A 25,870-nucleotide genomic window follows, 5' to 3' on the forward strand; every position below is an offset into this window, starting at 1 on the left:
AGAGGTTGGGATTACAGGTGCCCACCATCATGCCCAGCTAATTTTTGTATTTTTAGTAGAAACGAGGTTTCACCATGTTGTCCAGGCTGGTCCTGAACTCCTGACCTCAGGTTATCCCCCCGCCTCGGCTTCCTAAAGTGCTGGGATTACAGCGTGAGCCACTGCTCCCGGCCAGAAAGCTTATTTTGAAAGGTGTATATACAGCCCCTTATGTTTCTGCTTGATTTTTAAAATAACATATTTAGGTCTATAAGTTTTAGGATGTAAGATCTCACTGTATGTGTTGCTTTGCATCATTGAACAGTTTTGGTAATTATTTTTACTTTCTATATATTTTAGAGTTTCCATTAAACCAATATAGAATTTCATATTCAGGGCCTGGTGCAGAGGCTCATACCTGTAATCCAGCACTTTGGGAAGCCGAGATGGGCGGATCACCTGAGGTCAAGGGTTCGAGACCAGCCTGGCCAACATGGCCACACCCCGTCTCTACTAAAAATTCAAAATTAGTCGGGTGTGGTGGTGCATGCCTGTAATCCCAGCTACTTGGTATGCTGAGGCAGGAGAATCGATTGAAACTGTGAGGCGGAGTTTGCAGTGAGCCAACATCACGCCATTGTACTCTAGCCTGGGCAACAGTAGTGAAACTCCAGCTCAAAAAAAAAAAAAAAAAAATACAAAACTTAGCTGGGCATGTTGGCGGGTGCTGATAATCCCAGTCACTCGGTAGGCTGAGGCAGGAGAATTGCTTCAACCCAGGGAGCAGAGGTTGCAGTGAGCCAAGATCTCATGACTTCGCTCCAGCCTGGGGCACAGGGCAAAACTCCTTCTCAAAAAAAAAAAGAAAAAAATTCAAATTCATATTCACTCATTTCAAAAATGAAAATTTATTTTTGCAAATTTCTATTTGAGTGATAGAATTATTTTAATTTAGGAATGGTTCATAAAAAATGTGTGTAGTGATTATGTTCTTTCCTGTGCTTGAATGGAAAATGATGAGGGATCATGATGTCAGAGTTGCAGTGAGAAGGGGTGGGAAAGAGGGATTCCAGAGTGCCAGGCATGCAGGTTTTCTGGAAGGCTTGCACGAGGACTGCTGCTGTTTGAAGGTGTTCCCCGAAGTTCATGTGCTGGAAACTCAACCCGTAATGCAATAGTGCTGCCCAGTGGAACCATGAAGAGGCGATTAGGTCATAAAGGCTCTGCCCTCAGGAATGGATGAAGGCGGAGGGGGTTAGTTGTCTTGGGAGTGGGTTCCTGATAAAAGAATGAGGATGGCTTCCTTCCCTTTCTCCCTTTCCCCCTCCCTCCTCTCACATGTGGTCACTCTCTTGCCCTTCCACCTTCCACCGTAGGACGGCACAGCAAGACCTTCACCAGATGCAGGCCCCTCACTTTTCCAGTGTCCAGAACTGTAAACCAAGTGAACTCTTGCTTATAAATCACCCAGTCTGTGGTATTCTGTTATAGCAACACAAACAGACTGAGACAGGGACACTCAGTGGGCTCATCTCTCTACTTGATGGAGCACTCCCTGCGTGGTATCTTGTATTTGTAGACATGATGCTGTAAATGCTCTTTGAGTGCCTTGAAGCCTTTTATGTTTGAGTTTACAGAGAAGCCCCTACAGGCTTCAGGTCCCTTCCTCTGTTGTTTCTTTGCTCTTTAGTACCTCCCCAAACCTAGTATTAAATTAGATCATAGCAAAGTCCTTGGACCAACAGTATTAGCAGTACCTGAATAACATGCTGGAAATACAGACTCACAGGCTGCACCGCAAAACACTGAACCAGAAACTCTAGGAGTGAGACCCAACAATCTGTATTTAACAAGTCCCCCAGATAAGTCTGATGCACACAGAACTGTGAGTTGCTGTATTAGATGATGTTCAGTTCATGCTAATGGAATCACTAACACACACGTCTGCTCACTGCTTGGTCTTTGCACAGGCACCTGGATCCTTCTTGGAATACCTTTCTTAGTGTCTTGGTGTTGGTTAAGTTCTGTGGAATTTGATACTGCTCATTTTGCTGCTTGTTCTGTTTTTCCAGAGTCCCCTTATCACTTGACCTGCTGCCACATTATGTTTGATTACAGATACCCCATCAGCCTGGGTCTCTCTTTACAGCCTTTGTACACATACGTCTACACATAGGGATTCGGATTATCTCAGGGTCCCACATCCTCACTGTCCCCCATTCCCCCAACCCCGCCATCCCCCACCAGTACCTTTCTGAAGTTTTCTAGTCCTTCCTTTTCGTTTGTGCTCCTTAAAGCCCAGCCCCATGCCTGACTTTGGTTCCCACTGAGTTCTGTTACAAGGATTCCACATTTGTGGATATCAAATCTTTGGCAAGGTCATTTACCTGGGCTGGAATAAGACTCTTGGGTGATCCTCCTTCCTAAACACCCACCCAATGGGAGAGGCTGATACTCAACATGCAAACCTTGTTTTTTAATTCTCCAGGCAAAGTGATGTTGGAAGACATTGTGGCAGGGGTGGTGTGTGAAGATTTACAAATAATTTTTGAATATCTGCTTCATGATAGGTCTCAGAGGTGCCTTGTGGGTGTGGCTTTGGAGGATGATTACGAGGAAATTGTGGATATTAGGGAAGTCAGGAAAGGAAAATAATCACTCACAATTCAACAATTCAGAGAAAGCTCCTAAGGGAATTTCTGGCTGCTTGATGCCCAGAGGCCAGGTCCTCACTTTGTATCAAGGCTCAGGACTATGGATAGAGAAATTATGGGGCACCAAAAAAACTCAGTAATCAAGATAAACAAAATTTTAATGTAATATCTTTAAAAATACAAATTGATGCATAAAGAAAACACCCATGTTGAACAAAACTGTTACAATGTTGCCTCCTCTTCAGCACCACCCCACCCTCCAGAAGTTTCCTCCAAGCCGCACCTGTAAGATAAAAAAAAAAAAAGACAAAATAAAAACCTGTAAGAGAAAAGATAAAAATGAGATCGGCCTGGGGGCTCATGCCTGTAATCCCAGCACATTGGGAGGCCGAGGCAGGTGGATCACTTCAGGTCGAGTATTCAAGACCAGGCTGGGCATCATGGCAAAACGCCATTGCTACTAAAAATATATATAAAAACATTAGCTGGGCATGGTGGCAGGCACCTGTAATCCCAGCCACTTGAGAGGCTGAGGCAGGAGAATCTCTTGAACCTGGGAGGCAGAGGTTGCAATGAGCCGAGATCACACCATTGCACTCCAGTCTGGGTGACAGAGTGAGACTCTGTCAAAAAAAAAAAAAAAAAAAAAAAAGATCCTCAGGAATTTCTGGCTCAAGTCTCCCATCCTCACCACCACTACCACCAGGCGGTCTTTTGCTGTTCACCCAGGTCCAGGCTCCATCCCCTAAAATGCCGGGGAAATGCTACAAGACTCTCCCCATCTCCATTCCGGGAGTTTGCTGCAAGCCAATCTTGCTCTTCCTGAAAACATCCTTGGGGTTCCCTGTCCTGGTACACCCTCCTACTGTAGGCAACACAGGGCTAGTGTCACCTGCAAACCAGGAGTCATGGCAAAGCATCGCCTCTCCCTGAGCTGCTTCTGTCCCAATCTGGCATCTGCTCGGGGAAGGGCACACCAGGGAGGAGACTTGCGTGGTGAGCTCAGGTCACCTTCAGGGGAAGGTCAGTGCATACCGGCCAACCTGCACCACATTTTCCAGAATCCTTCAGCAGTACTGCGATGCTTTTGTGGTCAGCAGACCTCATTGGCTCCCAGCGAAACTTGTCAATGTCACTTGGGCATCTTAACAGTAGGCTCCTAAACTTGGTTGTATGTGCTGTGCAGATGTCAGAGGCACCCTGTGTGGGCAAAACCAACTGCTTTCCCGCCTCTCTAGCTCCAAAACTACAATCCCCAGAGGCCTCTGCAGTCACTTCTACTACCTATCCTACACACCTTCCCTGTGTCTGGTTAATGTCAGAAGCACTTCTGGTCTGTGGCCCCGGCTGGTTAGGCTGGTTGGCACCCAGTAAGGCCTCCCTCCAGGTCTTCCCCACACCTCTGCACCTCATTACCTGACCGGTTTCAGGATCTGCTGGGTGCATCCATGTTCCATGGGTGCCCTATAGGCAGTCAGCATGCCCCTCTGTGTGTCCCTGTGTTACTCATGGGAATGAAGGCTGGGAGCCGTAGAGCTGTGTCAGAACTCAGGTGCTCTCCTGTGGGCACCTGCAGGCCATTTTCCTTTCACTGGAGCCCACAGGGTTAGAGACAAACCCTCACTCTGTGGCTTGGGGACAAGGGCTTCACTCCCTGGCCTGAGTTTGGAGCAAAGCTTGAGGGTGCTGGGTCAGTCTGGTCCCCCCCTGGATGGGAACTGGCTGCCCTAGTGATTTCTGTGACATCCCCGGCCCCAACTGTGGGGCTCTGGAGTGGACTGTGCTTCACCTTGTGGCTGGGGGTTTCCACCTGAGAGTCAAAAAAGAGGTGAGAATTACCTGTAATTCCATCTTGGCTGTCAACAGGATGGATCCCCTTACCTTTTCTTGCCCTGGAGGCTGCCTGGTTGGTACTGGGGAAAGTTCATTCCTAGTCCTGGAAGAGCAGCTCATTCTAACCAGAGTCCTCCCTCAGCATTCCTTTCTGCTCCATCCATACCACAGTCGTTCATGAAATCGTTAATTGTAAACACATGGAATGGTTTAAATAAAGGTACAGAGATGTGTGCACTTAATTATTCAGTGATGTGGATGAAGGGCAGGGACATCAGAGATGCCTGTGACTTCAAGGGGTTGGGGGGGACTCCCAGAAATAGGGTTGTCTCAGCTGTCCCTGACCGGTTTGATACCTTGGAGATTAGGGGGAAGGCATTCCAGTGGGAGGCGGGAAGGAAGCATAGTCTCAGAGGCTGGGCTCTTGCTACCATGTGGAAGGATTATGGTGGCGAAGGGCCTTCTTAAGGTTGATTTTTAAATATGCATAGGTGAAGATACAGACTAGCTATTCACACATAGAACAAGGAGAAGCTTGATATAGGCTAACTTGAATTTTACCTTTGAGAGCATTTTCAGCCTCTGGAAATTGGGACATTTCACCCAAAATTCCAGATTCCCTGCTTCTCTGAAAATAAATCTGCCCTAACTCTTCACTATTCTTTTTTTTTTTTTTTTTTTGAGACAGATTTTCACTCTTGTTGCCCAGGCTAAGGTGTAGTGGCACGATCTCCACCCACCACAACCTCTGCCACCTGGGTTCAAGCAATTCTCCTGCCTCAGCCTCCTGAGTAGTTGGGATTTACAGGCATGTGCCACCACGCCCAGCTAATTTTCTTGTACTTTTTTTTTAGTAGAGACTAAAAAAAAGTTTCACCATGTTGAAACTTCAACATGGAGTTTCACCATGTTGGTCAGGCAGGTCTTGAACTCCTGACCTCAGGTGATCCACCTGCCTTGGCCTCCCAAAGTGCTGGGATTATAGGTGTGAGTCACCTCACTTGGCCAGCCTGCACTATTCCTTAGTGTCAGACAATTTGATCCAAACAATGTCTTTCTCATTCGGACGTGACCTTCAGGGTTTAATTTTTGTATTTTTGGTATAGACAAGGTTTCTTTCTTTCTTTCTTTCTTTTTTTTTTTCAGGTAAATTTTCACTCTTGTCACCCAGGCTGGAGTGCAGTGGCATGATCTCATCTCACTGCAACCTCCGCCTCCTGGGTTCAAGCAATTCTCCTTCCTCAGCCTCCCGAGTAGCTGGGATTACAGGCACCTGCCACCACACCTGGCTAATTTTTTATAGTTTTAATAGATACAGGTTTTGCGAGGTTGGGCAGACTGGTCTCATCTCGAACTCCTGACCTTCCTTGATCTGCCTGCCGCAGCCTCCCAAAGTGTGGGATTACAGGTATGAAGCAACGCCTGGCCTCCACTAGCTAATTCTTTGTATGTTTGAAGAGATGGGGTTTCACCATGTTGGCCAGGATGGTCTTGATCTCCTGACCCTGTGATCTGCTGGCCTCCGCCTCCCAAAGAGCTGGGATTAGAGGTGTGAGCCACTGCACCCAGCCTCAATGTAGCTTTTATATCAAAGTATTTATGTAGGAAAAATTAATCAAAGGGCACAAGCATTTCAATACTTAGGTTGTTTAAGATGAAATCTGTGGCTGGAAGAGTGCCAGACACACAAAAATGTTTCGCACATGAAGGAACCACAACTTAAATAAACAAATTTGAAGGAACTAAGTGACAAATGATTTTCTGTTGTTTGTTTTGTTATGTTATTTTGGAAATGTGATTAATCATTATGTCAAGGGAGTTGGGAAGAATTTCCAGATACTCTGATATGCATGACATCTTAATCATACCAAACAAAACAAGGCTATCTTAGGAAATTAGGTATCACTGCCAAGGACCTTTACATGAGATAAATTAAAATTACTATTAAATTTGTAACAATCAGACGGACTGGCAGGCAAGTTGTGTCATTTTTTTCTCAGCATTTTTTCTTTGTTTGATTCAATAAAACAAAGTTAAATGCCAGCTATCTGCAGAACACTCACTAGACTATGTTTAATGATATGTGAAACACAGCCTGCACACTCACAGATCCTTGCCATGGTCCCGTTCCCTTCTTTTCAAAACCTGTGTTACCCTGTGGCTAGATTTCTCAATGAGATGAAAGAGAGAGAGGAATGAGAACCATCTTCTTTGAGGTCGCTCTGCTCCGCTCCTGCAGGTAGACGATGACTACTCAGGTGAGACTATTACCCTTGGCTCGGGGGTAGAGGTCTTAATCCTAGAAAAGAGGCCTCTCAGGGTGGAGAGGTGATTTAAATCCTTACCAGATAGACACAGCTCCCCAACTCCTCCATACTTTCACAAACCCAAACTGGAACAGCGGAAAAACGACTGACAACCGGCCACATGCCCCAGGCAGAGACGCAGGGAGAGGCTGACCAGAGGGAAGGTCAACGTACAAGATACCACCCTCCGGCACACAGGGCACATGTGTCCCAACACACACACACACACACACACGGACACAGAGCGAAAGAGAGAGAAAGGAGAGAGAAAGAAGAGACGCAGGCACACACACAAATGCACAAAGACGTATGGCAGTGGCAGGGTAACACCCACTCCCAGGCAGCCCCTGAAGCTGCCGGGTTCTGCTCTCTGTGACTATGACCCGTGGGTAAGAGAGCAGCCCACAGGCACACAAGCAAACCTCTCCTCTTTTGAAGAGACTCACTGGCACACCATCAGTTGGTGCAGGCCTGAGCCTGGGATCCCGCGCTGCTTCTCCGGCCCTCTGCCCGTGGTTTCTTCCTCCTGGACGACCCTCCGTGAATCCTGGCCTCCAAGACCATCCCGTCTATGCCCCTGGTGAGAGCTGGTCTTAGCCCTGACTCTGACTAATCCCTCTAATCCCAGGTACTCGGGAGGCGGAGGGAAAAGAATCACTTGAATCCGGGCGGAAGACTTTGCAGTGAGCTGAGATCTCGCCACTGCACTCCAGACTGGGTGACAGTGAGACACTGACTACATAAAAAAAAATATGGTGGAGCGGGGGCTGTGGGGACTGAGGCGGTGGCAGGTGAAGTGAAGATTGGGAAAGAGGCCTCCTTGACGCTCCACGAATCCTGGCCTGAGGCTGGGATCTCACGCTGCCTCCCCGGAGATCAGCCGGAGGTTTCTTCCTCCTGAGGTTTCTTCCTGCTGGTTGGTTCTCCGTGAATCCCGGCCTCTGGAGACCATCCTGTTAACGCCCTGGCCAGGACTGCTCTCAGCCCCGACTCTGACGCACTATCACACAGGGCTCCTACTTCGCCAAGTCTCAGGGACCCATCCCCAGGAAATGGTGTCAATCACTGTGACCAAAACGGCGGCTCAGGCCTCGCGCATCAGCACTGGCGAGGCTGACTCCCCCTTTGCTCCAGAGAGTCAGGCTGGGGACCCCTTAAAAAATGGTGGCGACGCGACGCGGGGACTGGGGCCGCAGTGGTAGCAGCGGAGCAGTCCGAGGTGGCGGGTGGGAAGAGGACTAGGAGAGGGGCCTGCGCGAGAGCCAGGGTCAGACCCATAGGGGTCCTATCGTCAGGACCTTCTTGATTGGTTTCCTGCTTTGGTTCCCGGTGGAGGAGGAGCTTCGGGATGCCCGCTGGGCTCTCTGGACACCTCTTCGAATCCAATAATGGATCCGACCAGGTGATCAGGAATGGGGTTACAATGTAGTGAGGCTGGAAAGGCCTCGCTGGGGCACAGAAAGATCCCAAGAGTTGCATGGCCTGCTGTTGGCTGAATAAACTGGCCCATGAGTCCATTGACTCCCTCCTTCCTGAGTAGGGCAGGGGTTTACCTTGGTCTCCAAGGCCCGGGGACTCCGAAATCCCGACACAGCTTTCCCCAACACATGCAACAAGAGACAAAGGTGAGGCCAAGATAGAGCCAATGTGAACACACATGGCATTGACTTCCCCCAAGAGCAGATGGAGTGAGCGTGTGTCTTTGAGGTCATCTGGGACGATGCTGAGGCAGATAGTGAGGTCCAGGCATGTGCCCGGGGGCCACTGGGATTTCCCACACAAAGTTGAGGAAAAGCCAAGCACACCTGAAAACCTGTGAGACAGGACCTGTGCTAGAGTCCAAGCCACATGCAGGGATGCCTGCCAGAGGGGCCGAGACGTTTTGAAAAAGTATACCCCACAAACAGCCCACCACCAGGTGGTTCCCCTGACACCACCTCCCCTGACAACCAGCAAAACCCAATCCCTTGGGAGACTTGAAATCCGTGGCAGTCAAAAGATTCAGTGCTTGAAGGCATTTTGCCCAGGAGCAGGGGAACCGAAAGGATTTCAGAAATAAGCGAAAAATTACAAGCGGGATGCAACATTGCCTTTCCTGGCAGGCAAAGGTCAGCCACGGAGGGGTCGCATCACGCTGGTCTCGGAAAAACCAGGCAGCAATCAATTGAGACATGGAGATCAATGGAAGTCCCCCCTCCCAGATAGGTATGAGGTCCAGAGCTCCAGGGTAATAAAACCGGTCCAACCAATAAGAAATACCACAGGAGACGAAAGCAATCAAGATCCGGACGCCTAGGAAGTATCTCCTGATGAAATGGAAATTGTCCCATGTTGAAGACATTCAGACAGACCGAAAAGCGTGCAGGACCCTCGGCCTCCATCCCTCACTGAAAGAGCGGAGGCCTAGCCCCGCTTGCAGAAGCCCCGGGGCTCCCGCAAGCTGCCTCTGCTTTCCAGGACCCGCGCAAACAGGGACAGGGGCGGTTCCGCGGCGGAGCCATTGGCCCCACGCGTGGCACTGGCCGATCCCCGAGCAGACGATGTGAATGCGTGTGAGCCCGGGCGTACGGGGCGACGGCGAAACCAACAGCGGAGTCCAGGCCTGTGCCCGGGTGGAAGAGGGTCCCAAGGGACCTGCCCGTGGCTTCCAAGGGAAATCAAAGAACGCCTGGGATCCAGGAGGGAGCCAGAAGATTCAGGGAGTCAGTCCACCTGCTCCGAGGAGCAGAGGAGAGGCTGTCCCTCAAGAACGAGAGGGGAAGTGCAGAGGGGAAGTGCCGCACCGCCTGTCCAAGAAGACAAGGCCAGTCACGGTCGCCTAGCGCTCATGCTAGGCAGGCCACCCAGCCATGAGGTGAAACAGGGAGAGCAAGACAGCTTCCCTGTGGGAGACACGTATGGGAGCCAGGAGCTCCAGGGTCATGGAACCTGCCCAAGCAAGCAGAAACAGGTTTGGAGAGAGAAACCGCCACCACACGGATCTCCGAGGAGTGTCTCCCTGACGGACTGGGAAGCCATCTGCGTCCAAGACGTTCAGCCAGACCGACAAGCGTGTAGGCCCCCGAGAGACAGGGGAGACAGAGCAAGAGGGAGGACAGAGCAGAGGCCGGAGCCCAGGCCCGACACTGCCCGGTGCCACCACCGCGGGCCTAAGGGGAGGGTTGCCCAACGGCTGACTTGTCCGGAGAGGCCAGCCTTCCAGGGACCGGGAGGCCTGGCATCTCCCCTTCCCGGCTTCCTCTTCAAGCTTCTGCCGTGGTGCGGCTTCATTTCTCAGAGAAGAGCCGTGAAAAGGTCCAAGCGTCTCCTCTGAGGCGGGTCTGCTCCCCTCCTGCAGGGCGACGAGCTCCTCTGGGGCTTCTGTCCCTGGCTGGACTGTGGTTATCTTGATCCCAGGAGAGAGTCCGCTCGGCAAGGGTAACGAGATTTCCACTGCTGCTGGGGAAGACGCATCTCCTCACGCGGTCGAGGCCCTCAGGGACCCCAAGTGGAACGGCGGCGAAAACCAGTGACGAGCCCGCCGCAAGACCCAGGCACAGAGGCAGAAGAAAGAGGCTCGGCAGAGCCAGGCCGACGCGCAAGAAGTCGCCTTTGGGCGCACCGGGCGCATTCGTCCGAACGCACCCGCGCACACGGGCAGGCACCCACGAACCGGCAGAAAGAGGGAAAGACACACACACAGAGTGAGGGCCAGAGAGACAAGAGAGGATGGGAGAGACGCAGACACACACAGTCACACGGCAGCAGCGGCACAGAAACGCAGCCCCCGCAGGCACACAGCCCCCCTGACGCCGCAGGCTTCTGCTCCGGGCGCGAAGGCCCCTCGCGGGAGAGAGCAGCCCACGGACAGGCGGGCGGACCTGTCGTGGAGATCACGGGGGCAAGGCTTTTGGGGAGACTCACCCCAACACCGTCCGGGCGGGCCTGAGGCTGGGACGACGCGCCGCTTCCCCCGGACTCCGCCTGCGGTTTTGTCATCCTGGCCGGCGCGTTGCGACTCCCGGCGTCCGTCCGGAGACGTTCCTGTCGACCCCGTGGAGAGGTGAGGCAGGAGCCTCGCAGCCCCGACACCCAAGCACCGCCACGGAGGGCTCCTGCTTTGCCAAGCCTCAGGGGGCCGGTTTCTAAGACAACCGTGGGAACCGCTGTGACGCCAGAGGCCGCTCGCGCCTCGCGCATGCGCACTGGCCCTGCCGCGCCGGGCCCACTCGCGCTCCCCACCTGGAAGTCAGGCTGCGGCCCCTTTAAACAACGGCGGCTGCGCGGGGCGCCGGGGCCCGGGATGGGGTGGGAGGGGGCGTGTGCGCGCCGGGGCAGGGGGGCGCGGGGGTGGGGGGGGGCCGCTGGGGGCTGCCGCTGCAGCCCCGGCGGCCGCCGGATCCGGGCTCCAGCAGGGGGCGGCGTGGGAGAAGGGGCCGCGGGCATCCCAGTCCCAAGACCCCCGGAGTCCTGTCTTCAGGACCTCCTGGAGCCGACTTCCACCGGTGGAGGGGGAGCTTCAGGGCCTCCGCTGGGGTCTCAGGACTCCTCTTGAGATGGGATTTTGGACCCCTCCGGGTGAGAGAGGATGGACTCGCCATCATCGGCGGAGGCAGGCGGGGCCTCGCAGCAGCACAGAATCATCCCCTGGGCCTTAAGGCGTGGTGCCAGCCGAAAATCCACTGACCCACGAGCCCTCGGCCTCCCTCCCCCTCCGAAAGAGCGGCGGCCTAGCCCCGCTTGCAGAAGCCCCGGGGCTCCCGCAAGCTGCCTCTGCTTTCCAGGACCCGCGCAAACAGGGACAGGGGCGGTTCCGCGGCGGAGCCATTGGCCCCACGCGTGGCACTGGCCGATCCCCGAGCAGACGATGTGAATGCGTGTGAGCCCGGGCGTACGGGGCGACGGCGAAACCAACAGCGGAGTCCAGGCCTGTGCCCGGGTGGAAGAGGGTCCCAAGGGACCTGCCCGTGGCTTCCAAGGGAAATCAAAGAACGCCTGGGATCCAGGAGGGAGCCAGAAGATTCAGGGAGTCAGTCCACCTGCTCCGAGGAGCAGAGGAGAGGCTGTCCCTCAAGAACGAGAGGGGAAGTGCAGAGGGGAAGTGCCACACCGCCTGTCCAAGAAGACAAGGCCAGTCACGGTCGCCTAGCGCTCATGCTAGGCAGGCCACCCAGCCATGAGGTGAAACAGGGAGAGCAAGACAGCTTCCCTGTGGGAGACACGTATGGGAGCCAGGAGCTCCAGGGTCATGGAACCTGCCCAAGCAAGCAGAAACAGGTTTGGAGAGAGAAACCGCCACCACACGGATCTCCGAGGAGTGTCTCCCTGACGGACTGGGAAGCCATCTGCGTCCAAGACGTTCAGCCAGACCGACAAGCGTGTAGGCCCCCGAGAGACAGGGGAGACAGAGCAAGAGGGAGGACAGAGCAGAGGCCGGAGCCCAGGCCCGACACTGCCCGGTGCCACCACCGCGGGCCTAAGGGGAGGGTTGCCCAACGGCTGACTTGTCCGGAGAGGCCAGCCTTCCAGGGACCGGGAGGCCTGGCATCTCCCCTTCCCGGCTTCCTCTTCAAGCTTCTGCCGTGGTGCGGCTTCATTTCTCAGAGAAGAGCCGTGAAAAGGTCCAAGCGTCTCCTCTGAGGCGGGTCTGCTCCCCTCCTGCAGGGCGACGAGCTCCTCTGGGGCTTCTGTCCCTGGCTGGACTGTGGTTATCTTGATCCCAGGAGAGAGTCCGCTCGGCAAGGGTAACGAGATTTCCACTGCTGCTGGGGAAGACGCATCTCCTCAGGCGGTCGAGGCCCTCAGGGACCCCAAGTGGAACGGCGGCGAAAACCAGTGACGAGCCCGCCGCAAGACCCAGGCACAGAGGCAGAAGAAAGAGGCTCGGCAGAGCCAGGCCGACGCGCAAGAAGTCGCCTTTGGGCGCACCGGGCGCATTCGTCCGAACGCACCCGCGCACACGGGCAGGCACCCACGAACCGGCAGAAAGAGGGAAAGACACACACACAGAGTGAGGGCCAGAGAGACAAGAGAGGATGGGAGAGACGCAGACACACACAGTCACACGGCAGCAGCGGCACAGAAACGCAGCCCCCGCAGGCACACAGCCCCCCTGACGCCGCAGGCTTCTGCTCCGGGCGCGAAGGCCCCTCGCGGGAGAGAGCAGCCCACGGACAGGCGGGCGGACCTGTCGTGGAGATCACGGGGGCAAGGCTTTTGGGGAGACTCACCCCAACACCGTCCGGGCGGGCCTGAGGCTGGGACGACGCGCCGCTTCCCCCGGACTCCGCCTGCGGTTTTGTCATCCTGGCCGGCGCGTTGCGACTCCCGGCGTCCGTCCGGAGACGTTCCTGTCGACCCCGTGGAGAGGTGAGGCAGGAGCCTCGCAGCCCCGACACCCAAGCACCGCCACGGAGGGCTCCTGCTTTGCCATGCCTCAGGGGGCCGGTTTCTAAGACAACCGTGGGAACCGCTGTGACGCCAGAGGCCGCTCGCGCCTCGCGCATGCGCACTGGCCCTGCCGCGCCGGGCCCACTCGCGCTCCCCACCTGGAAGTCAGGCTGCGGCCCCTTTAAACAACGGCGGCTGCGCGGGGCGCCGGGGCCCGGGATGGGGTGGGAGGGGGCGTGTGCGCGCCGGGGCAGGGGGGCGCGGGGGTGGGGGGGGGCCGCTGGGGGCTGCCGCTGCAGCCCCGGCGGCCGCCGGATCCGGGCTCCAGCAGGGGGCGGCGTGGGAGAAGGGGCCGCGGGCATCCCAGTCCCAAGACCCCCGGAGTCCTGTCTTCAGGACCTCCTGGAGCCGACTTCCACCGGTGGAGGGGGAGCTTCAGGGCCTCCGCTGGGGTCTCAGGACTCCTCTTGAGATGGGATTTTGGACCCCTCCGGGTGAGAGAGGATGGACTCGCCATCATCGGCGGAGGCAGGCGGGGCCTCGCAGCAGCACAGAATCATCCCCTGGGCCTTAAGGCGTGGTGCCAGCCGAAAATCCACTGACCCACGAGCCCTCGGCCTCCCTCCCCCTCCGAAAGAGCGGCGGCCTAGCCCCGCTTGCAGAAGCCCCGGGGCTCCCGCAAGCTGCCTCTGCTTTCCAGGACCCGCGCAAACAGGGACAGGGGCGGTTCCGCGGCGGAGCCATTGGCCCCACGCGTGGCACTGGCCGATCCCCGAGCAGACGATGTGAATGCGTGTGAGCCCGGGCGTACGGGGCGACGGCGAAACCAACAGCGGAGTCCAGGCCTGTGCCCGGGTGGAAGAGGGTCCCAAGGGACCTGCCCGTGGCTTCCAAGGGAAATCAAAGAACGCCTGGGATCCAGGAGGGAGCCAGAAGATTCAGGGAGTCAGTCCACCTGCTCCGAGGAGCAGAGGAGAGGCTGTCCCTCAAGAACGAGAGGGGAAGTGCAGAGGGGAAGTGCCACACCGCCTGTCCAAGAAGACAAGGCCAGTCACGGTCGCCTAGCGCTCATGCTAGGCAGGCCACCCAGCCATGAGGTGAAACAGGGAGAGCAAGACAGCTTCCCTGTGGGAGACACGTATGGGAGCCAGGAGCTCCAGGGTCATGGAACCTGCCCAAGCAAGCAGAAACAGGTTTGGAGAGAGAAACCGCCACCACACGGATCTCCGAGGAGTGTCTCCCTGACGGACTGGGAAGCCATCTGCGTCCAAGACGTTCAGCCAGACCGACAAGCGTGTAGGCCCCCGAGAGACAGGGGAGACAGAGCAAGAGGGAGGACAGAGCAGAGGCCGGAGCCCAGGCCCGACACTGCCCGGTGCCACCACCGCGGGCCTAAGGGGAGGGTTGCCCAACGGCTGACTTGTCCGGAGAGGCCAGCCTTCCAGGGACCGGGAGGCCTGGCATCTCCCCTTCCCGGCTTCCTCTTCAAGCTTCTGCCGTGGTGCGGCTTCATTTCTCAGAGAAGAGCCGTGAAAAGGTCCAAGCGTCTCCTCTGAGGCGGGTCTGCTCCCCTCCTGCAGGGCGACGAGCTCCTCTGGGGCTTCTGTCCCTGGCTGGACTGTGGTTATCTTGATCCCAGGAGAGAGTCCGCTCGGCAAGGGTAACGAGATTTCCACTGCTGCTGGGGAAGACGCATCTCCTCACGCGGTCGAGGCCCTCAGGGACCCCAAGTGGAACGGCGGCGAAAACCAGTGACGAGCCCGCCGCAAGACCCAGGCACAGAGGCAGAAGAAAGAGGCTCGGCAGAGCCAGGCCGACGCGCAAGAAGTCGCCTTTGGGCGCACCGGGCGCATTCGTCCGAACGCACCCGCGCACACGGGCAGGCACCCACGAACCGGCAGAAAGAGGGAAAGACACACACACAGAGTGAGGGCCAGAGAGACAAGAGAGGATGGGAGAGACGCAGACACACACAGTCACACGGCAGCAGCGGCACAGAAACGCAGCCCCCGCAGGCACACAGCCCCCCTGACGCCGCAGGCTTCTGCTCCGGGCGCGAAGGCCCCTCGCGGGAGAGAGCAGCCCACGGACAGGCGGGCGGACCTGTCGTGGAGATCACGGGGGCAAGGCTTTTGGGGAGACTCACCCCAACACCGTCCGGGCGGGCCTGAGGCTGGGACGACGCGCCGCTTCCCCCGGACTCCGCCTGCGGTTTTGTCATCCTGGCCGGCGCGTTGCGACTCCCGGCGTCCGTCCGGAGACGTTCCTGTCGACCCCGTGGAGAGGTGAGGCAGGAGCCTCGCAGCCCCGACACCCAAGCACCGCCACGGAGGGCTCCTGCTTTGCCAAGCCTCAGGGGGCCGGTTTCTAAGACAACCGTGGGAACCGCTGTGACGCCAGAGGCCGCTCGCGCCTCGCGCATGCGCACTGGCCCTGCCGCGCCGGGCCCACTCGCGCTCCCCACCTGGAAGTCAGGCTGCGGCCCCTTTAAACAACGGCGGCTGCGCGGGGCGCCGGGGCCCGGGATGGGGTGGGAGGGGGCGTGTGCGCGCCGGGGCAGGGGGGCGCGGGGGTGGGGGGGGGCCGCTGGGGGCTGCCGCTGCAGCCCCGGCGGCCGCCGGATCCGGGCTCCAGCAGGGGGCGGCGTGGGAGAAGGGGCCGCGGGCATCCCAGTCCCAAGACCCCCGGAGTCCTGTCTTCAGGACCTCCTGGAGCCGACTTCCACCGGTGGAGGGGGAGCTTCAGGGCCTCCGCTGGGGTCTCAGGACTCCTCTTGAGATGGGATTTTGGACCCCTCCGGGTGAGAGAGGATGGACTCGCCATCATCGGCGGAGGCAGGCGGGGCCTCGCAGCAGCACAGAATCATCCCCTGGGCCTTAAGGCGTGGTGCCAGCCGAAAATCCACTGACCCACGAGCCCTCGGCCTCCCTCCCCCTCCGAAAGAGCGGCGGCCTAGCCCCGCTTGCAGAAGCCCCGGGGCTCCCGCAAGCTGCCTCTGCTTTCCAGGACCCGCGCAAACAGGGACAGGGGCGGTTCCGCGGCGGAGCCATTGGCCCCACGCGTGGCACTGGCCGATCCCCGAGCAGACGATGTGAATGCGTGTGAGCCCGGGCGTACGGGGCGACGGCGAAACCAACAGCGGAGTCCAGGCCTGTGCCCGGGTGGAAGAGGGTCCCAAGGGACCTGCCCGTGGCTTCCAAGGGAAATCAAAGAACGCCTGGGATCCAGGAGGGAGCCAGAAGATTCAGGGAGTCAGTCCACCTGCTCCGAGGAGCAGAGGAGAGGCTGTCCCTCAAGAACGAGAGGGGAAGTGCAGAGGGGAAGTGCCGCACCGCCTGTCCAAGAAGACAAGGCCAGTCACGGTCGCCTAGCGCTCATGCTAGGCAGGCCACCCAGCCATGAGGTGAAACAGGGAGAGCAAGACAGCTTCCCTGTGGGAGACACGTATGGGAGCCAGGAGCTCCAGGGTCATGGAACCTGCCCAAGCAAGCAGAAACAGGTTTGGAGAGAGAAACCGCCACCACACGGATCTCCGAGGAGTGTCTCCCTGACGGACTGGGAAGCCATCTGCGTCCAAGACGTTCAGCCAGACCGACAAGCGTGTAGGCCCCCGAGAGACAGGGGAGACAGAGCAAGAGGGAGGACAGAGCAGAGGCCGGAGCCCAGGCCCGACACTGCCCGGTGCCACCACCGCGGGCCTAAGGGGAGGGTTGCCCAACGGCTGACTTGTCCGGAGAGGCCAGCCTTCCAGGGACCGGGAGGCCTGGCATCTCCCCTTCCCGGCTTCCTCTTCAAGCTTCTGCCGTGGTGCGGCTTCATTTCTCAGAGAAGAGCCGTGAAAAGGTCCAAGCGTCTCCTCTGAGGCGGGTCTGCTCCCCTCCTGCAGGGCGACGAGCTCCTCTGGGGCTTCTGTCCCTGGCTGGACTGTGGTTATCTTGATCCCAGGAGAGAGTCCGCTCGGCAAGGGTAACGAGATTTCCACTGCTGCTGGGGAAGACGCATCTCCTCACGCGGTCGAGGCCCTCAGGGACCCCAAGTGGAACGGCGGCGAAAACCAGTGACGAGCCCGCCGCAAGACCCAGGCACAGAGGCAGAAGAAAGAGGCTCGGCAGAGCCAGGCCGACGCGCAAGAAGTCGCCTTTGGGCGCACCGGGCGCATTCGTCCGAACGCACCCGCGCACACGGGCAGGCACCCCACGAACCGGCAGAAAGAGGGAAAGACACACACACAGAGTGAGGGCCAGAGAGACAAGAGAGGATGGGAGAGACGCAGACACACACAGTCACACGGCAGCAGCGGCACAGAAACGCAGCCCCCGCAGGCACACAGCCCCCCTGACGCCGCAGGCTTCTGCTCCGGGCGCGAAGGCCCCTCGCGGGAGAGAGCAGCCCACGGACAGGCGGGCGGACCTGTCGTGGAGATCACGGGGGCAAGGCTTTTGGGGAGACTCACCCCAACACCGTCCGGGCGGGCCTGAGGCTGGGACGACGCGCCGCTTCCCCCGGACTCCGCCTGCGGTTTTGTCATCCTGGCCGGCGCGTTGCGACTCCCGGCGTCCGTCCGGAGACGTTCCTGTCGACCCCGTGGAGAGGTGAGGCAGGAGCCTCGCAGCCCCGACACCCAAGCACCGCCACGGAGGGCTCCTGCTTTGCCAAGCCTCAGGGGGCCGGTTTCTAAGACAACCGTGGGAACCGCTGTGACGCCAGAGGCCGCTCGCGCCTCGCGCATGCGCACTGGCCCTGCCGCGCCGGGCCCACTCGCGCTCCCCACCTGGAAGTCAGGCTGCGGCCCCTTTAAACAACGGCGGCTGCGCGGGGCGCCGGGGCCCGGGATGGGGTGGGAGGGGGCGTGTGCGCGCCGGGGCAGGGGGGGCGCGGGGGTGGGGGGGGGGCCGCTGGGGGCTGCCGCTGCAGCCCCGGCGGCCGCCGGATCCGGGCTCCAGCAGGGGGCGGCGTGGGAGAAGGGGCCGCGGGCATCCCAGTCCCAAGACCCCCGGAGTCCTGTCTTCAGGACCTCCTGGAGCCGACTTCCACCGGTGGAGGGGGAGCTTCAGGGCCTCCGCTGGGGTCTCAGGACTCCTCTTGAGATGGGATTTTGGACCCCTCCGGGTGAGAGAGGATGGACTCGCCATCATCGGCGGAGGCAGGCGGGGCCTCGCAGCAGCACAGAATCATCCCCTGGGCCTTAAGGCGTGGTGCCAGCCGAAAATCCACTGACCCACGAGCCCTCGGCCTCCCTCCCCCTCCGAAAGAGCGGCGGCCTAGCCCCGCTTGCAGAAGCCCCGGGGCTCCCGCAAGCTGCCTCTGCTTTCCAGGACCCGCGCAAACAGGGACAGGGGCGGTTCCGCGGCGGAGCCATTGGCCCCACGCGTGGCACTGGCCGATCCCCGAGCAGACGATGTGAATGCGTGTGAGCCCGGGCGTACGGGGCGACGGCGAAACCAACAGCGGAGTCCAGGCCTGTGCCCGGGTGGAAGAGGGTCCCAAGGGACCTGCCCGTGGCTTCCAAGGGAAATCAAAGAACGCCTGGGATCCAGGAGGGAGCCAGAAGATTCAGGGAGTCAGTCCACCTGCTCCGAGGAGCAGAGGAGAGGCTGTCCCTCAAGAACGAGAGGGGAAGTGCAGAGGGGAAGTGCCGCACCGCCTGTCCAAGAAGACAAGGCCAGTCACGGTCGCCTAGCGCTCATGCTAGGCAGGCCACCCAGCCATGAGGTGAAACAGGGAGAGCAAGACAGCTTCCCTGTGGGAGACACGTATGGGAGCCAGGAGCTCCAGGGTCATGGAACCTGCCCAAGCAAGCAGAAACAGGTTTGGAGAGAGAAACCGCCACCACACGGATCTCCGAGGAGTGTCTCCCTGACGGACTGGGAAGCCATCTGCGTCCAAGACGTTCAGCCAGACCGACAAGCGTGTAGGCCCCCGAGAGACAGGGGAGACAGAGCAAGAGGGAGGACAGAGCAGAGGCCGGAGCCCAGGCCCGACACTGCCCGGTGCCACCACCGCGGGCCTAGGGAGGGTTGCCCAACGGCTGACTTGTCCGGAGAGGCCAGCCTTCCAGGGACCGGGAGGCCTGGCATCTCCCCTTCCCGGCTTCCTCTTCAAGCTTCTGCCGTGGTGCGGCTTCATTTCTCAGAGAAGAGCCGTGAAAAGGTCCAAGCGTCTCCTCTGAGGCGGGTCTGCTCCCCTCCTGCAGGGCGACGAGCTCCTCTGGGGCTTCTGTCCCTGGCTGGACTGTGGTTATCTTGATCCCAGGAGAGAGTCCGCTCGGCAAGGGTAACGAGATTTCCACTGCTGCTGGGGAAGACGCATCTCCTCACGCGGTCGAGGCCCTCAGGGACCCCAAGTGGAACGGCGGCGAAAACCAGTGACGAGCCCGCCGCAAGACCCAGGCACAGAGGCAGAAGAAAGAGGCTCGGCAGAGCCAGGCCGACGCGCAAGAAGTCGCCTTTGGGCGCACCGGGCGCATTCGTCCGAACGCACCCGCGCACACGGGCAGGCACCCACGAACCGGCAGAAAGAGGGAAAGACACACACACAGAGTGAGGGCCAGAGAGACAAGAGAGGATGGGAGAGACGCAGACACACACAGTCACACGGCAGCAGCGGCACAGAAACGCAGCCCCCGCAGGCACACAGCCCCCCTGACGCCGCAGGCTTCTGCTCCGGGCGCGAAGGCCCCTCGCGGGAGAGAGCAGCCCACGGACAGGCGGGCGGACCTGTCGTGGAGATCACGGGGGCAAGGCTTTTGGGGAGACTCACCCCAACACCGTCCGGGCGGGCCTGAGGCTGGGACGACGCGCCGCTTCCCCCGGACTCCGCCTGCGGTTTTGTCATCCTGGCCGGCGCGTTGCGACTCCCGGCGTCCGTCCGGAGACGTTCCTGTCGACCCCGTGGAGAGGTGAGGCAGGAGCCTCGCAGCCCCGACACCCAAGCACCGCCACGGAGGGCTCCTGCTTTGCCAAGCCTCAGGGGGCCGGTTTCTAAGACAACCGTGGGAACCGCTGTGACGCCAGAGGCCGCTCGCGCCTCGCGCATGCGCACTGGCCCTGCCGCGCCGGGCCCACTCGCGCTCCCCACCTGGAAGTCAGGCTGCGGCCCCTTTAAACAACGGCGGCTGCGCGGGGCGCCGGGGCCCGGGATGGGGTGGGAGGGGGCGTGTGCGCGCCGGGGCAGGGGGGCGCGGGGGTGGGGGGGGGCCGCTGGGGGCTGCCGCTGCAGCCCCGGCGGCCGCCGGATCCGGGCTCCAGCAGGGGGCGGCGTGGGAGAAGGGGCCGCGGGCATCCCAGTCCCAAGACCCCCGGAGTCCTGTCTTCAGGACCTCCTGGAGCCGACTTCCACCGGTGGAGGGGGAGCTTCAGGGCCTCCGCTGGGGTCTCAGGACTCCTCTTGAGATGGGATTTTGGACCCCTCCGGGTGAGAGAGGATGGACTCGCCATCATCGGCGGAGGCAGGCGGGGCCTCGCAGCAGCACAGAATCATCCCCTGGGCCTTACGGCGTGGTGCCAGCCGAAAATCCACTGACCCACGAGCCCTCGGCCTCCCTCCCCCTCCGAAAGAGCGGCGGCCTAGCCCCGCTTGCAGAAGCCCCGGGGCTCCCGCAAGCTGCCTCTGCTTTCCAGGACCCGCGCAAACAGGGACAGGGGCGGTTCCGCGGCGGAGCCATTGGCCCCACGCGTGGCACTGGCCGATCCCCGAGCAGACGATGTGAATGCGTGTGAGCCCGGGCGTACGGGGCGACGGCGAAACCAACAGCGGAGTCCAGGCCTGTGCCCGGGTGGAAGAGGGTCCCAAGGGACCTGCCCGTGGCTTCCAAGGGAAATCAAAGAACGCCTGGGATCCAGGAGGGAGCCAGAAGATTCAGGGAGTCAGTCCACCTGCTCCGAGGAGCAGAGGAGAGGCTGTCCCTCAAGAACGAGAGGGGAAGTGCAGAGGGGAAGTGCCGCACCGCCTGTCCAAGAAGACAAGGCCAGTCACGGTCGCCTAGCGCTCATGCTAGGCAGGCCACCCAGCCATGAGGTGAAACAGGGAGAGCAAGACAGCTTCCCTGTGGGAGACACGTATGGGAGCCAGGAGCTCCAGGGTCATGGAACCTGCCCAAGCAAGCAGAAACAGGTTTGGAGAGAGAAACCGCCACCACACGGATCTCCGAGGAGTGTCTCCCTGACGGACTGGGAAGCCATCTGCGTCCAAGACGTTCAGCCAGACCGACAAGCGTGTAGGCCCCCGAGAGACAGGGGAGACAGAGCAAGAGGGAGGACAGAGCAGAGGCCGGAGCCCAGGCCCGACACTGCCCGGTGCCACCACCGCGGGCCTAAGGGGAGGGTTGCCCAACGGCTGACTTGTCCGGAGAGGCCAGCCTTCCAGGGACCGGGAGGCCTGGCATCTCCCCTTCCCGGCTTCCTCTTCAAGCTTCTGCCGTGGTGCGGCTTCATTTCTCAGAGAAGAGCCGTGAAAAGGTCCAAGCGTCTCCTCTGAGGCGGGTCTGCTCCCCTCCTGCAGGGCGACGAGCTCCTCTGGGGCTTCTGTCCCTGGCTGGACTGTGGTTATCTTGATCCCAGGAGAGAGTCCGCTCGGCAAGGGTAACGAGATTTCCACTGCTGCTGGGGAAGACGCATCTCCTCACGCGGTCGAGGCCCTCAGGGACCCCAAGTGGAACGGCGGCGAAAACCAGTGACGAGCCCGCCGCAAGACCCAGGCACAGAGGCAGAAGAAAGAGGCTCGGCAGAGCCAGGCCGACGCGCAAGAAGTCGCCTTTGGGCGCACCGGGCGCATTCGTCCGAACGCACCCGCGCACACGGGCAGGCACCCACGAACCGGCAGAAAGAGGGAAAGACACACACACAGAGTGAGGGCCAGAGAGACAAGAGAGGATGGGAGAGACGCAGACACACACAGTCACACGGCAGCAGCGGCACAGAAACGCAGCCCCCGCAGGCACACAGCCCCCCTGACGCCGCAGGCTTCTGCTCCGGGCGCGAAGGCCCCTCGCGGGAGAGAGCAGCCCACGGACAGGCGGGCGGACCTGTCGTGGAGATCACGGGGGCAAGGCTTTTGGGGAGACTCACCCCAACACCGTCCGGGCGGGCCTGAGGCTGGGACGACGCGCCGCTTCCCCCGGACTCCGCCTGCGGTTTTGTCATCCTGGCCGGCGCGTTGCGACTCCCGGCGTCCGTCCGGAGACGTTCCTGTCGACCCCGTGGAGAGGTGAGGCAGGAGCCTCGCAGCCCCGACACCCAAGCACCGCCACGGAGGGCTCCTGCTTTGCCAAGCCTCAGGGGGCCGGTTTCTAAGACAACCGTGGGAACCGCTGTGACGCCAGAGGCCGCTCGCGCCTCGCGCATGCGCACTGGCCCTGCCGCGCCGGGCCCACTCGCGCTCCCCACCTGGAAGTCAGGCTGCGGCCCCTTTAAACAACGGCGGCTGCGCGGGGCGCCGGGGCCCGGGATGGGGTGGGAGGGGGCGTGTGCGCGCCGGGGCAGGGGGGCGCGGGGGTGGGGGGGGGGCCGCTGGGGGCTGCCGCTGCAGCCCCGGCGGCCGCCGGATCCGGGCTCCAGCAGGGGGCGGCGTGGGAGAAGGGGCCGCGGGCATCCCAGTCCCAAGACCCCCGGAGTCCTGTCTTCAGGACCTCCTGGAGCCGACTTCCACCGGTGGAGGGGGAGCTTCAGGGCCTCCGCTGGGGTCTCAGGACTCCTCTTGAGATGGGATTTTGGACCCCTCCGGGTGAGAGAGGATGGACTCGCCATCATCGGCGGAGGCAGGCGGGGCCTCGCAGCAGCACAGAATCATCCCCTGGGCCTTAAGGCGTGGTGCCAGCCGAAAATCCACTGACCCACGAGCCCTCGGCCTCCCTCCCCCTCCGAAAGAGCGGCGGCCTAGCCCCGCTTGCAGAAGCCCCGGGGCTCCCGCAAGCTGCCTCTGCTTTCCAGGACCCGCGCAAACAGGGACAGGGGCGGTTCCGCGGCGGAGCCATTGGCCCCACGCGTGGCACTGGCCGATCCCCGAGCAGACGATGTGAATGCGTGTGAGCCCGGGCGTACGGGGCGACGGCGAAACCAACAGCGGAGTCCAGGCCTGTGCCCGGGTGGAAGAGGGTCCCAAGGGACCTGCCCGTGGCTTCCAAGGGAAATCAAAGAACGCCTGGGATCCAGGAGGGAGCCAGAAGATTCAGGGAGTCAGTCCACCTGCTCCGAGGAGCAGAGGAGAGGCTGTCCCTCAAGAACGAGAGGGGAAGTGCAGAGGGGAAGTGCCGCACCGCCTGTCCAAGAAGACAAGGCCAGTCACGGTCGCCTAGCGCTCATGCTAGGCAGGCCACCCAGCCATGAGGTGAAACAGGGAGAGCAAGACAGCTTCCCTGTGGGAGACACGTATGGGAGCCAGGAGCTCCAGGGTCATGGAACCTGCCCAAGCAAGCAGAAACAGGTTTGGAGAGAGAAACCGCCACCACACGGATCTCCGAGGAGTGTCTCCCTGACGGACTGGGAAGCCATCTGCGTCCAAGACGTTCAGCCAGACCGACAAGCGTGTAGGCCCCCGAGAGACAGGGGAGACAGAGCAAGAGGGAGGACAGAGCAGAGGCCGGAGCCCAGGCCGACACTGCCCGGTGCCACCACCGCGGGCCTAAGGGGAGGGTTGCCCAACGGCTGACTTGTCCGGAGAGGCCAGCCTTCCAGGGACCGGGAGGCCTGGCATCTCCCCTTCCCGGCTTCCTCTTCAAGCTTCTGCCGTGGTGCGGCTTCATTTCTCAGAGAAGAGCCGTGAAAAGGTCCAAGCGTCTCCTCTGAGGCGGGTCTGCTCCCCTCCTGCAGGGCGACGAGCATCCTCTGGGGCTTCTGTCCCTGGCTGGACTGTGGTTATCTTGATCCCAGGAGAGAGTCCGCTCGGCAAGGGTAACGAGATTTCCACTGCTGCTGGGGAAGACGCATCTCCTCACGCGGTCGAGGCCCTCAGGGACCCCAAGTGGAACGGCGGCGAAAACCAGTGACGACCCCGCCGCAAGACCCAGGCACAGAGGCAGAAGAAAGAGGCTCGGCAGAGCCAGGCCGACGCGCAAGAAGTCGCCTTTGGGCGCACCGGGCGCATTCGTCCGAACGCACCCGCGCACACGGGCAGGCACCCACGAACCGGCAGAAAGAGGGAAAGACACACACACAGAGTGAGGGCCAGAGAGACAAGAGAGGATGGGAGAGACGCAGACACACACAGTCACACGGCAGCAGCGGCACAGAAACGCAGCCCCCGCAGGCACACAGCCCCCCTGACGCTGCAGGCTTCTGCTCCGGGCGCGAAGGCCCCTCGCGGGAGAGAGCAGCCCACGGACAGGCGGGCGGACCTGTCGTGGAGATCACGGGGGCAAGGCTTTTGGGGAGACTCACCCCAACACCGTCCGGGCGGGCCTGAGGCTGGGACGACGCGCCGCTTCCCCCGGACTCCGCCTGCGGTTTTGTCATCCTGGCCGGCGCGTTGCGACTCCCGGCGTCCGTCCAGAGACGTTCCTGTCGACCCCGTGGAGAGGTGAGGCAGGAGCCTCGCAGCCCCGACACCCAAGCACCGCCACGGAGGGCTCCTGCTTTGCCAAGCTTCAGGGGCTGGTTTCTAAGACAACCGTGGAAATCACTGTGAATGGAGGATCGCTGGCGTCTCGCAGACGCGCATTTGGCCTGCCGGTTCGGGCCCACTCGCTGTAGCCACCTGTAAGTCAGGCTGCGGCCCATTTAAACAACGGCGGCTTTGCCGGGCGCCGGGCCGGGAATGGGGTGGGAGGGGCCGTGTGTGTGGTGGGGCTGGGGGAGGTCCACTGGGGGCTCCCGCTGCAGCCCCGGCGGCCCATTGGATCTGGGCACCAGCAGGGGGCGGCGTGGGAGAAGCGGCCGCGGGCATCCCAGTACCAAGACCCCCGGAGTCCTGTCTTCAGGACCTCCTTGAGCCGAGTTCCACCGGTAGAGGGGGAGCTTCAGCGCTTCTCCTGGGGTCTCAGAACTCCTCTTCAGTTGGAATTTGGACCCCTCCGGGTGAGAAAGGATGGGCTCGCCATCATCTGCGGAGGCAGGCGGGGCCTCGCTGCAGCACAGAATCATCCTCTGGGACTTAAGTCGTGGTGGCAGCTGAAAATTCACAGACCCATGAGCCCTAGGCCTCCCTCCGCCTCTGAAAGAGCGGAGGCCTGCCCCCCGGTTGCAAAAGCTCCGGGGCTCCTGCAGGGTGCTACAGCCTTCCAGGACACGCGCAAACAGGGACAGGGGCGGTTCCGCGGTGAAGCCAGTGGCCCCACGCGTGGCACTGGCGTGTCCTCGAGCCGACGATGGTAATGTGTGCCAGCCCGGCCGTACGGGGCGACGGCGAAACCAACAGCGTTGTCTAGGCCTGTGCCCGGTGAAGAGGATCCCAAGGGACCTGTCCATCGATTCCAAGGGAAATCTAAGAACGCCCAGTATCCTCGACGGGGCCAGAAGATTCAGGGAGTCAGTCCACCCAGGAGCAGAGGAGAGGCTGTCCCTCAAGAACGAGACGGTGCAGAGGGTAAATGGCACACCGCCTGTCCAAGAAGACCAGGCCAGTCACGGTTGCCTACCGCTCATGCTAGGCAAGCCATGCAGCCTTGAGGTGAAACAGGGAGAGCAAGACAGCTTCTCCGTTGGAGACAGGTATGGATGCCAAGAGCTCCAGGGTCATGGAACCTGCCCAAGCCAGAAGAAACAGGTTTGGAGAGAGAGACCCTCAGGACAGGGATCT

The 25,870-nt window shown here is 60.4% G+C and overlaps 1 protein-coding gene across 1 annotated transcript; it reads right to left on the reverse strand.

Annotated features, from left to right (window-relative positions):
• Positions 1-2,405: 2,405 nt before the first annotated feature.
• Positions 2,406-24,852, reverse strand: LOC139359272 (uncharacterized). The gene is made up of 3 exons (XM_071081902.1): positions 24,690-24,852; positions 10,676-11,157; positions 2,406-2,916 (listed from the first exon to the last, which is right to left on the reverse strand). The coding sequence occupies exons 1-3, from the start codon at positions 24,850-24,852 to the stop codon at positions 2,875-2,877; spliced, it is 687 nt and encodes a 228-aa protein (XP_070938003.1). The 3' UTR covers positions 2,406-2,874.
• Between the last annotated feature and the right edge of the window lie 1,018 nt (positions 24,853-25,870).

This window comes from Macaca nemestrina, chromosome 17 (assembly GCF_043159975.1).
Source record: "Macaca nemestrina isolate mMacNem1 chromosome 17, mMacNem.hap1, whole genome shotgun sequence".
NCBI lineage: Eukaryota > Metazoa > Chordata > Mammalia > Primates > Cercopithecidae > Macaca > Macaca nemestrina.

Coding starts and splice junctions, on each gene's coding strand:
- LOC139359272 (XM_071081902.1), bottom strand. CDS start 24,852: ATGGGCCGCAGCCTGACTTACAGGTGGCTACAGCGAGTGGGCCCGAAC. Junction 11,158..24,689: donor AGCAGGAGCCCTCCGTGGCG/GTGCTTGGGTGT, acceptor CCCCTGCTGGAG/CCCGGATCCGGCGGCCGCCG. Junction 2,917..10,675: donor CCCGCCCGGACGGTGTTGGG/GTGAGTCTCCCC, acceptor TTTATCTTACAG/GTGCGGCTTGGAGGAAACTT.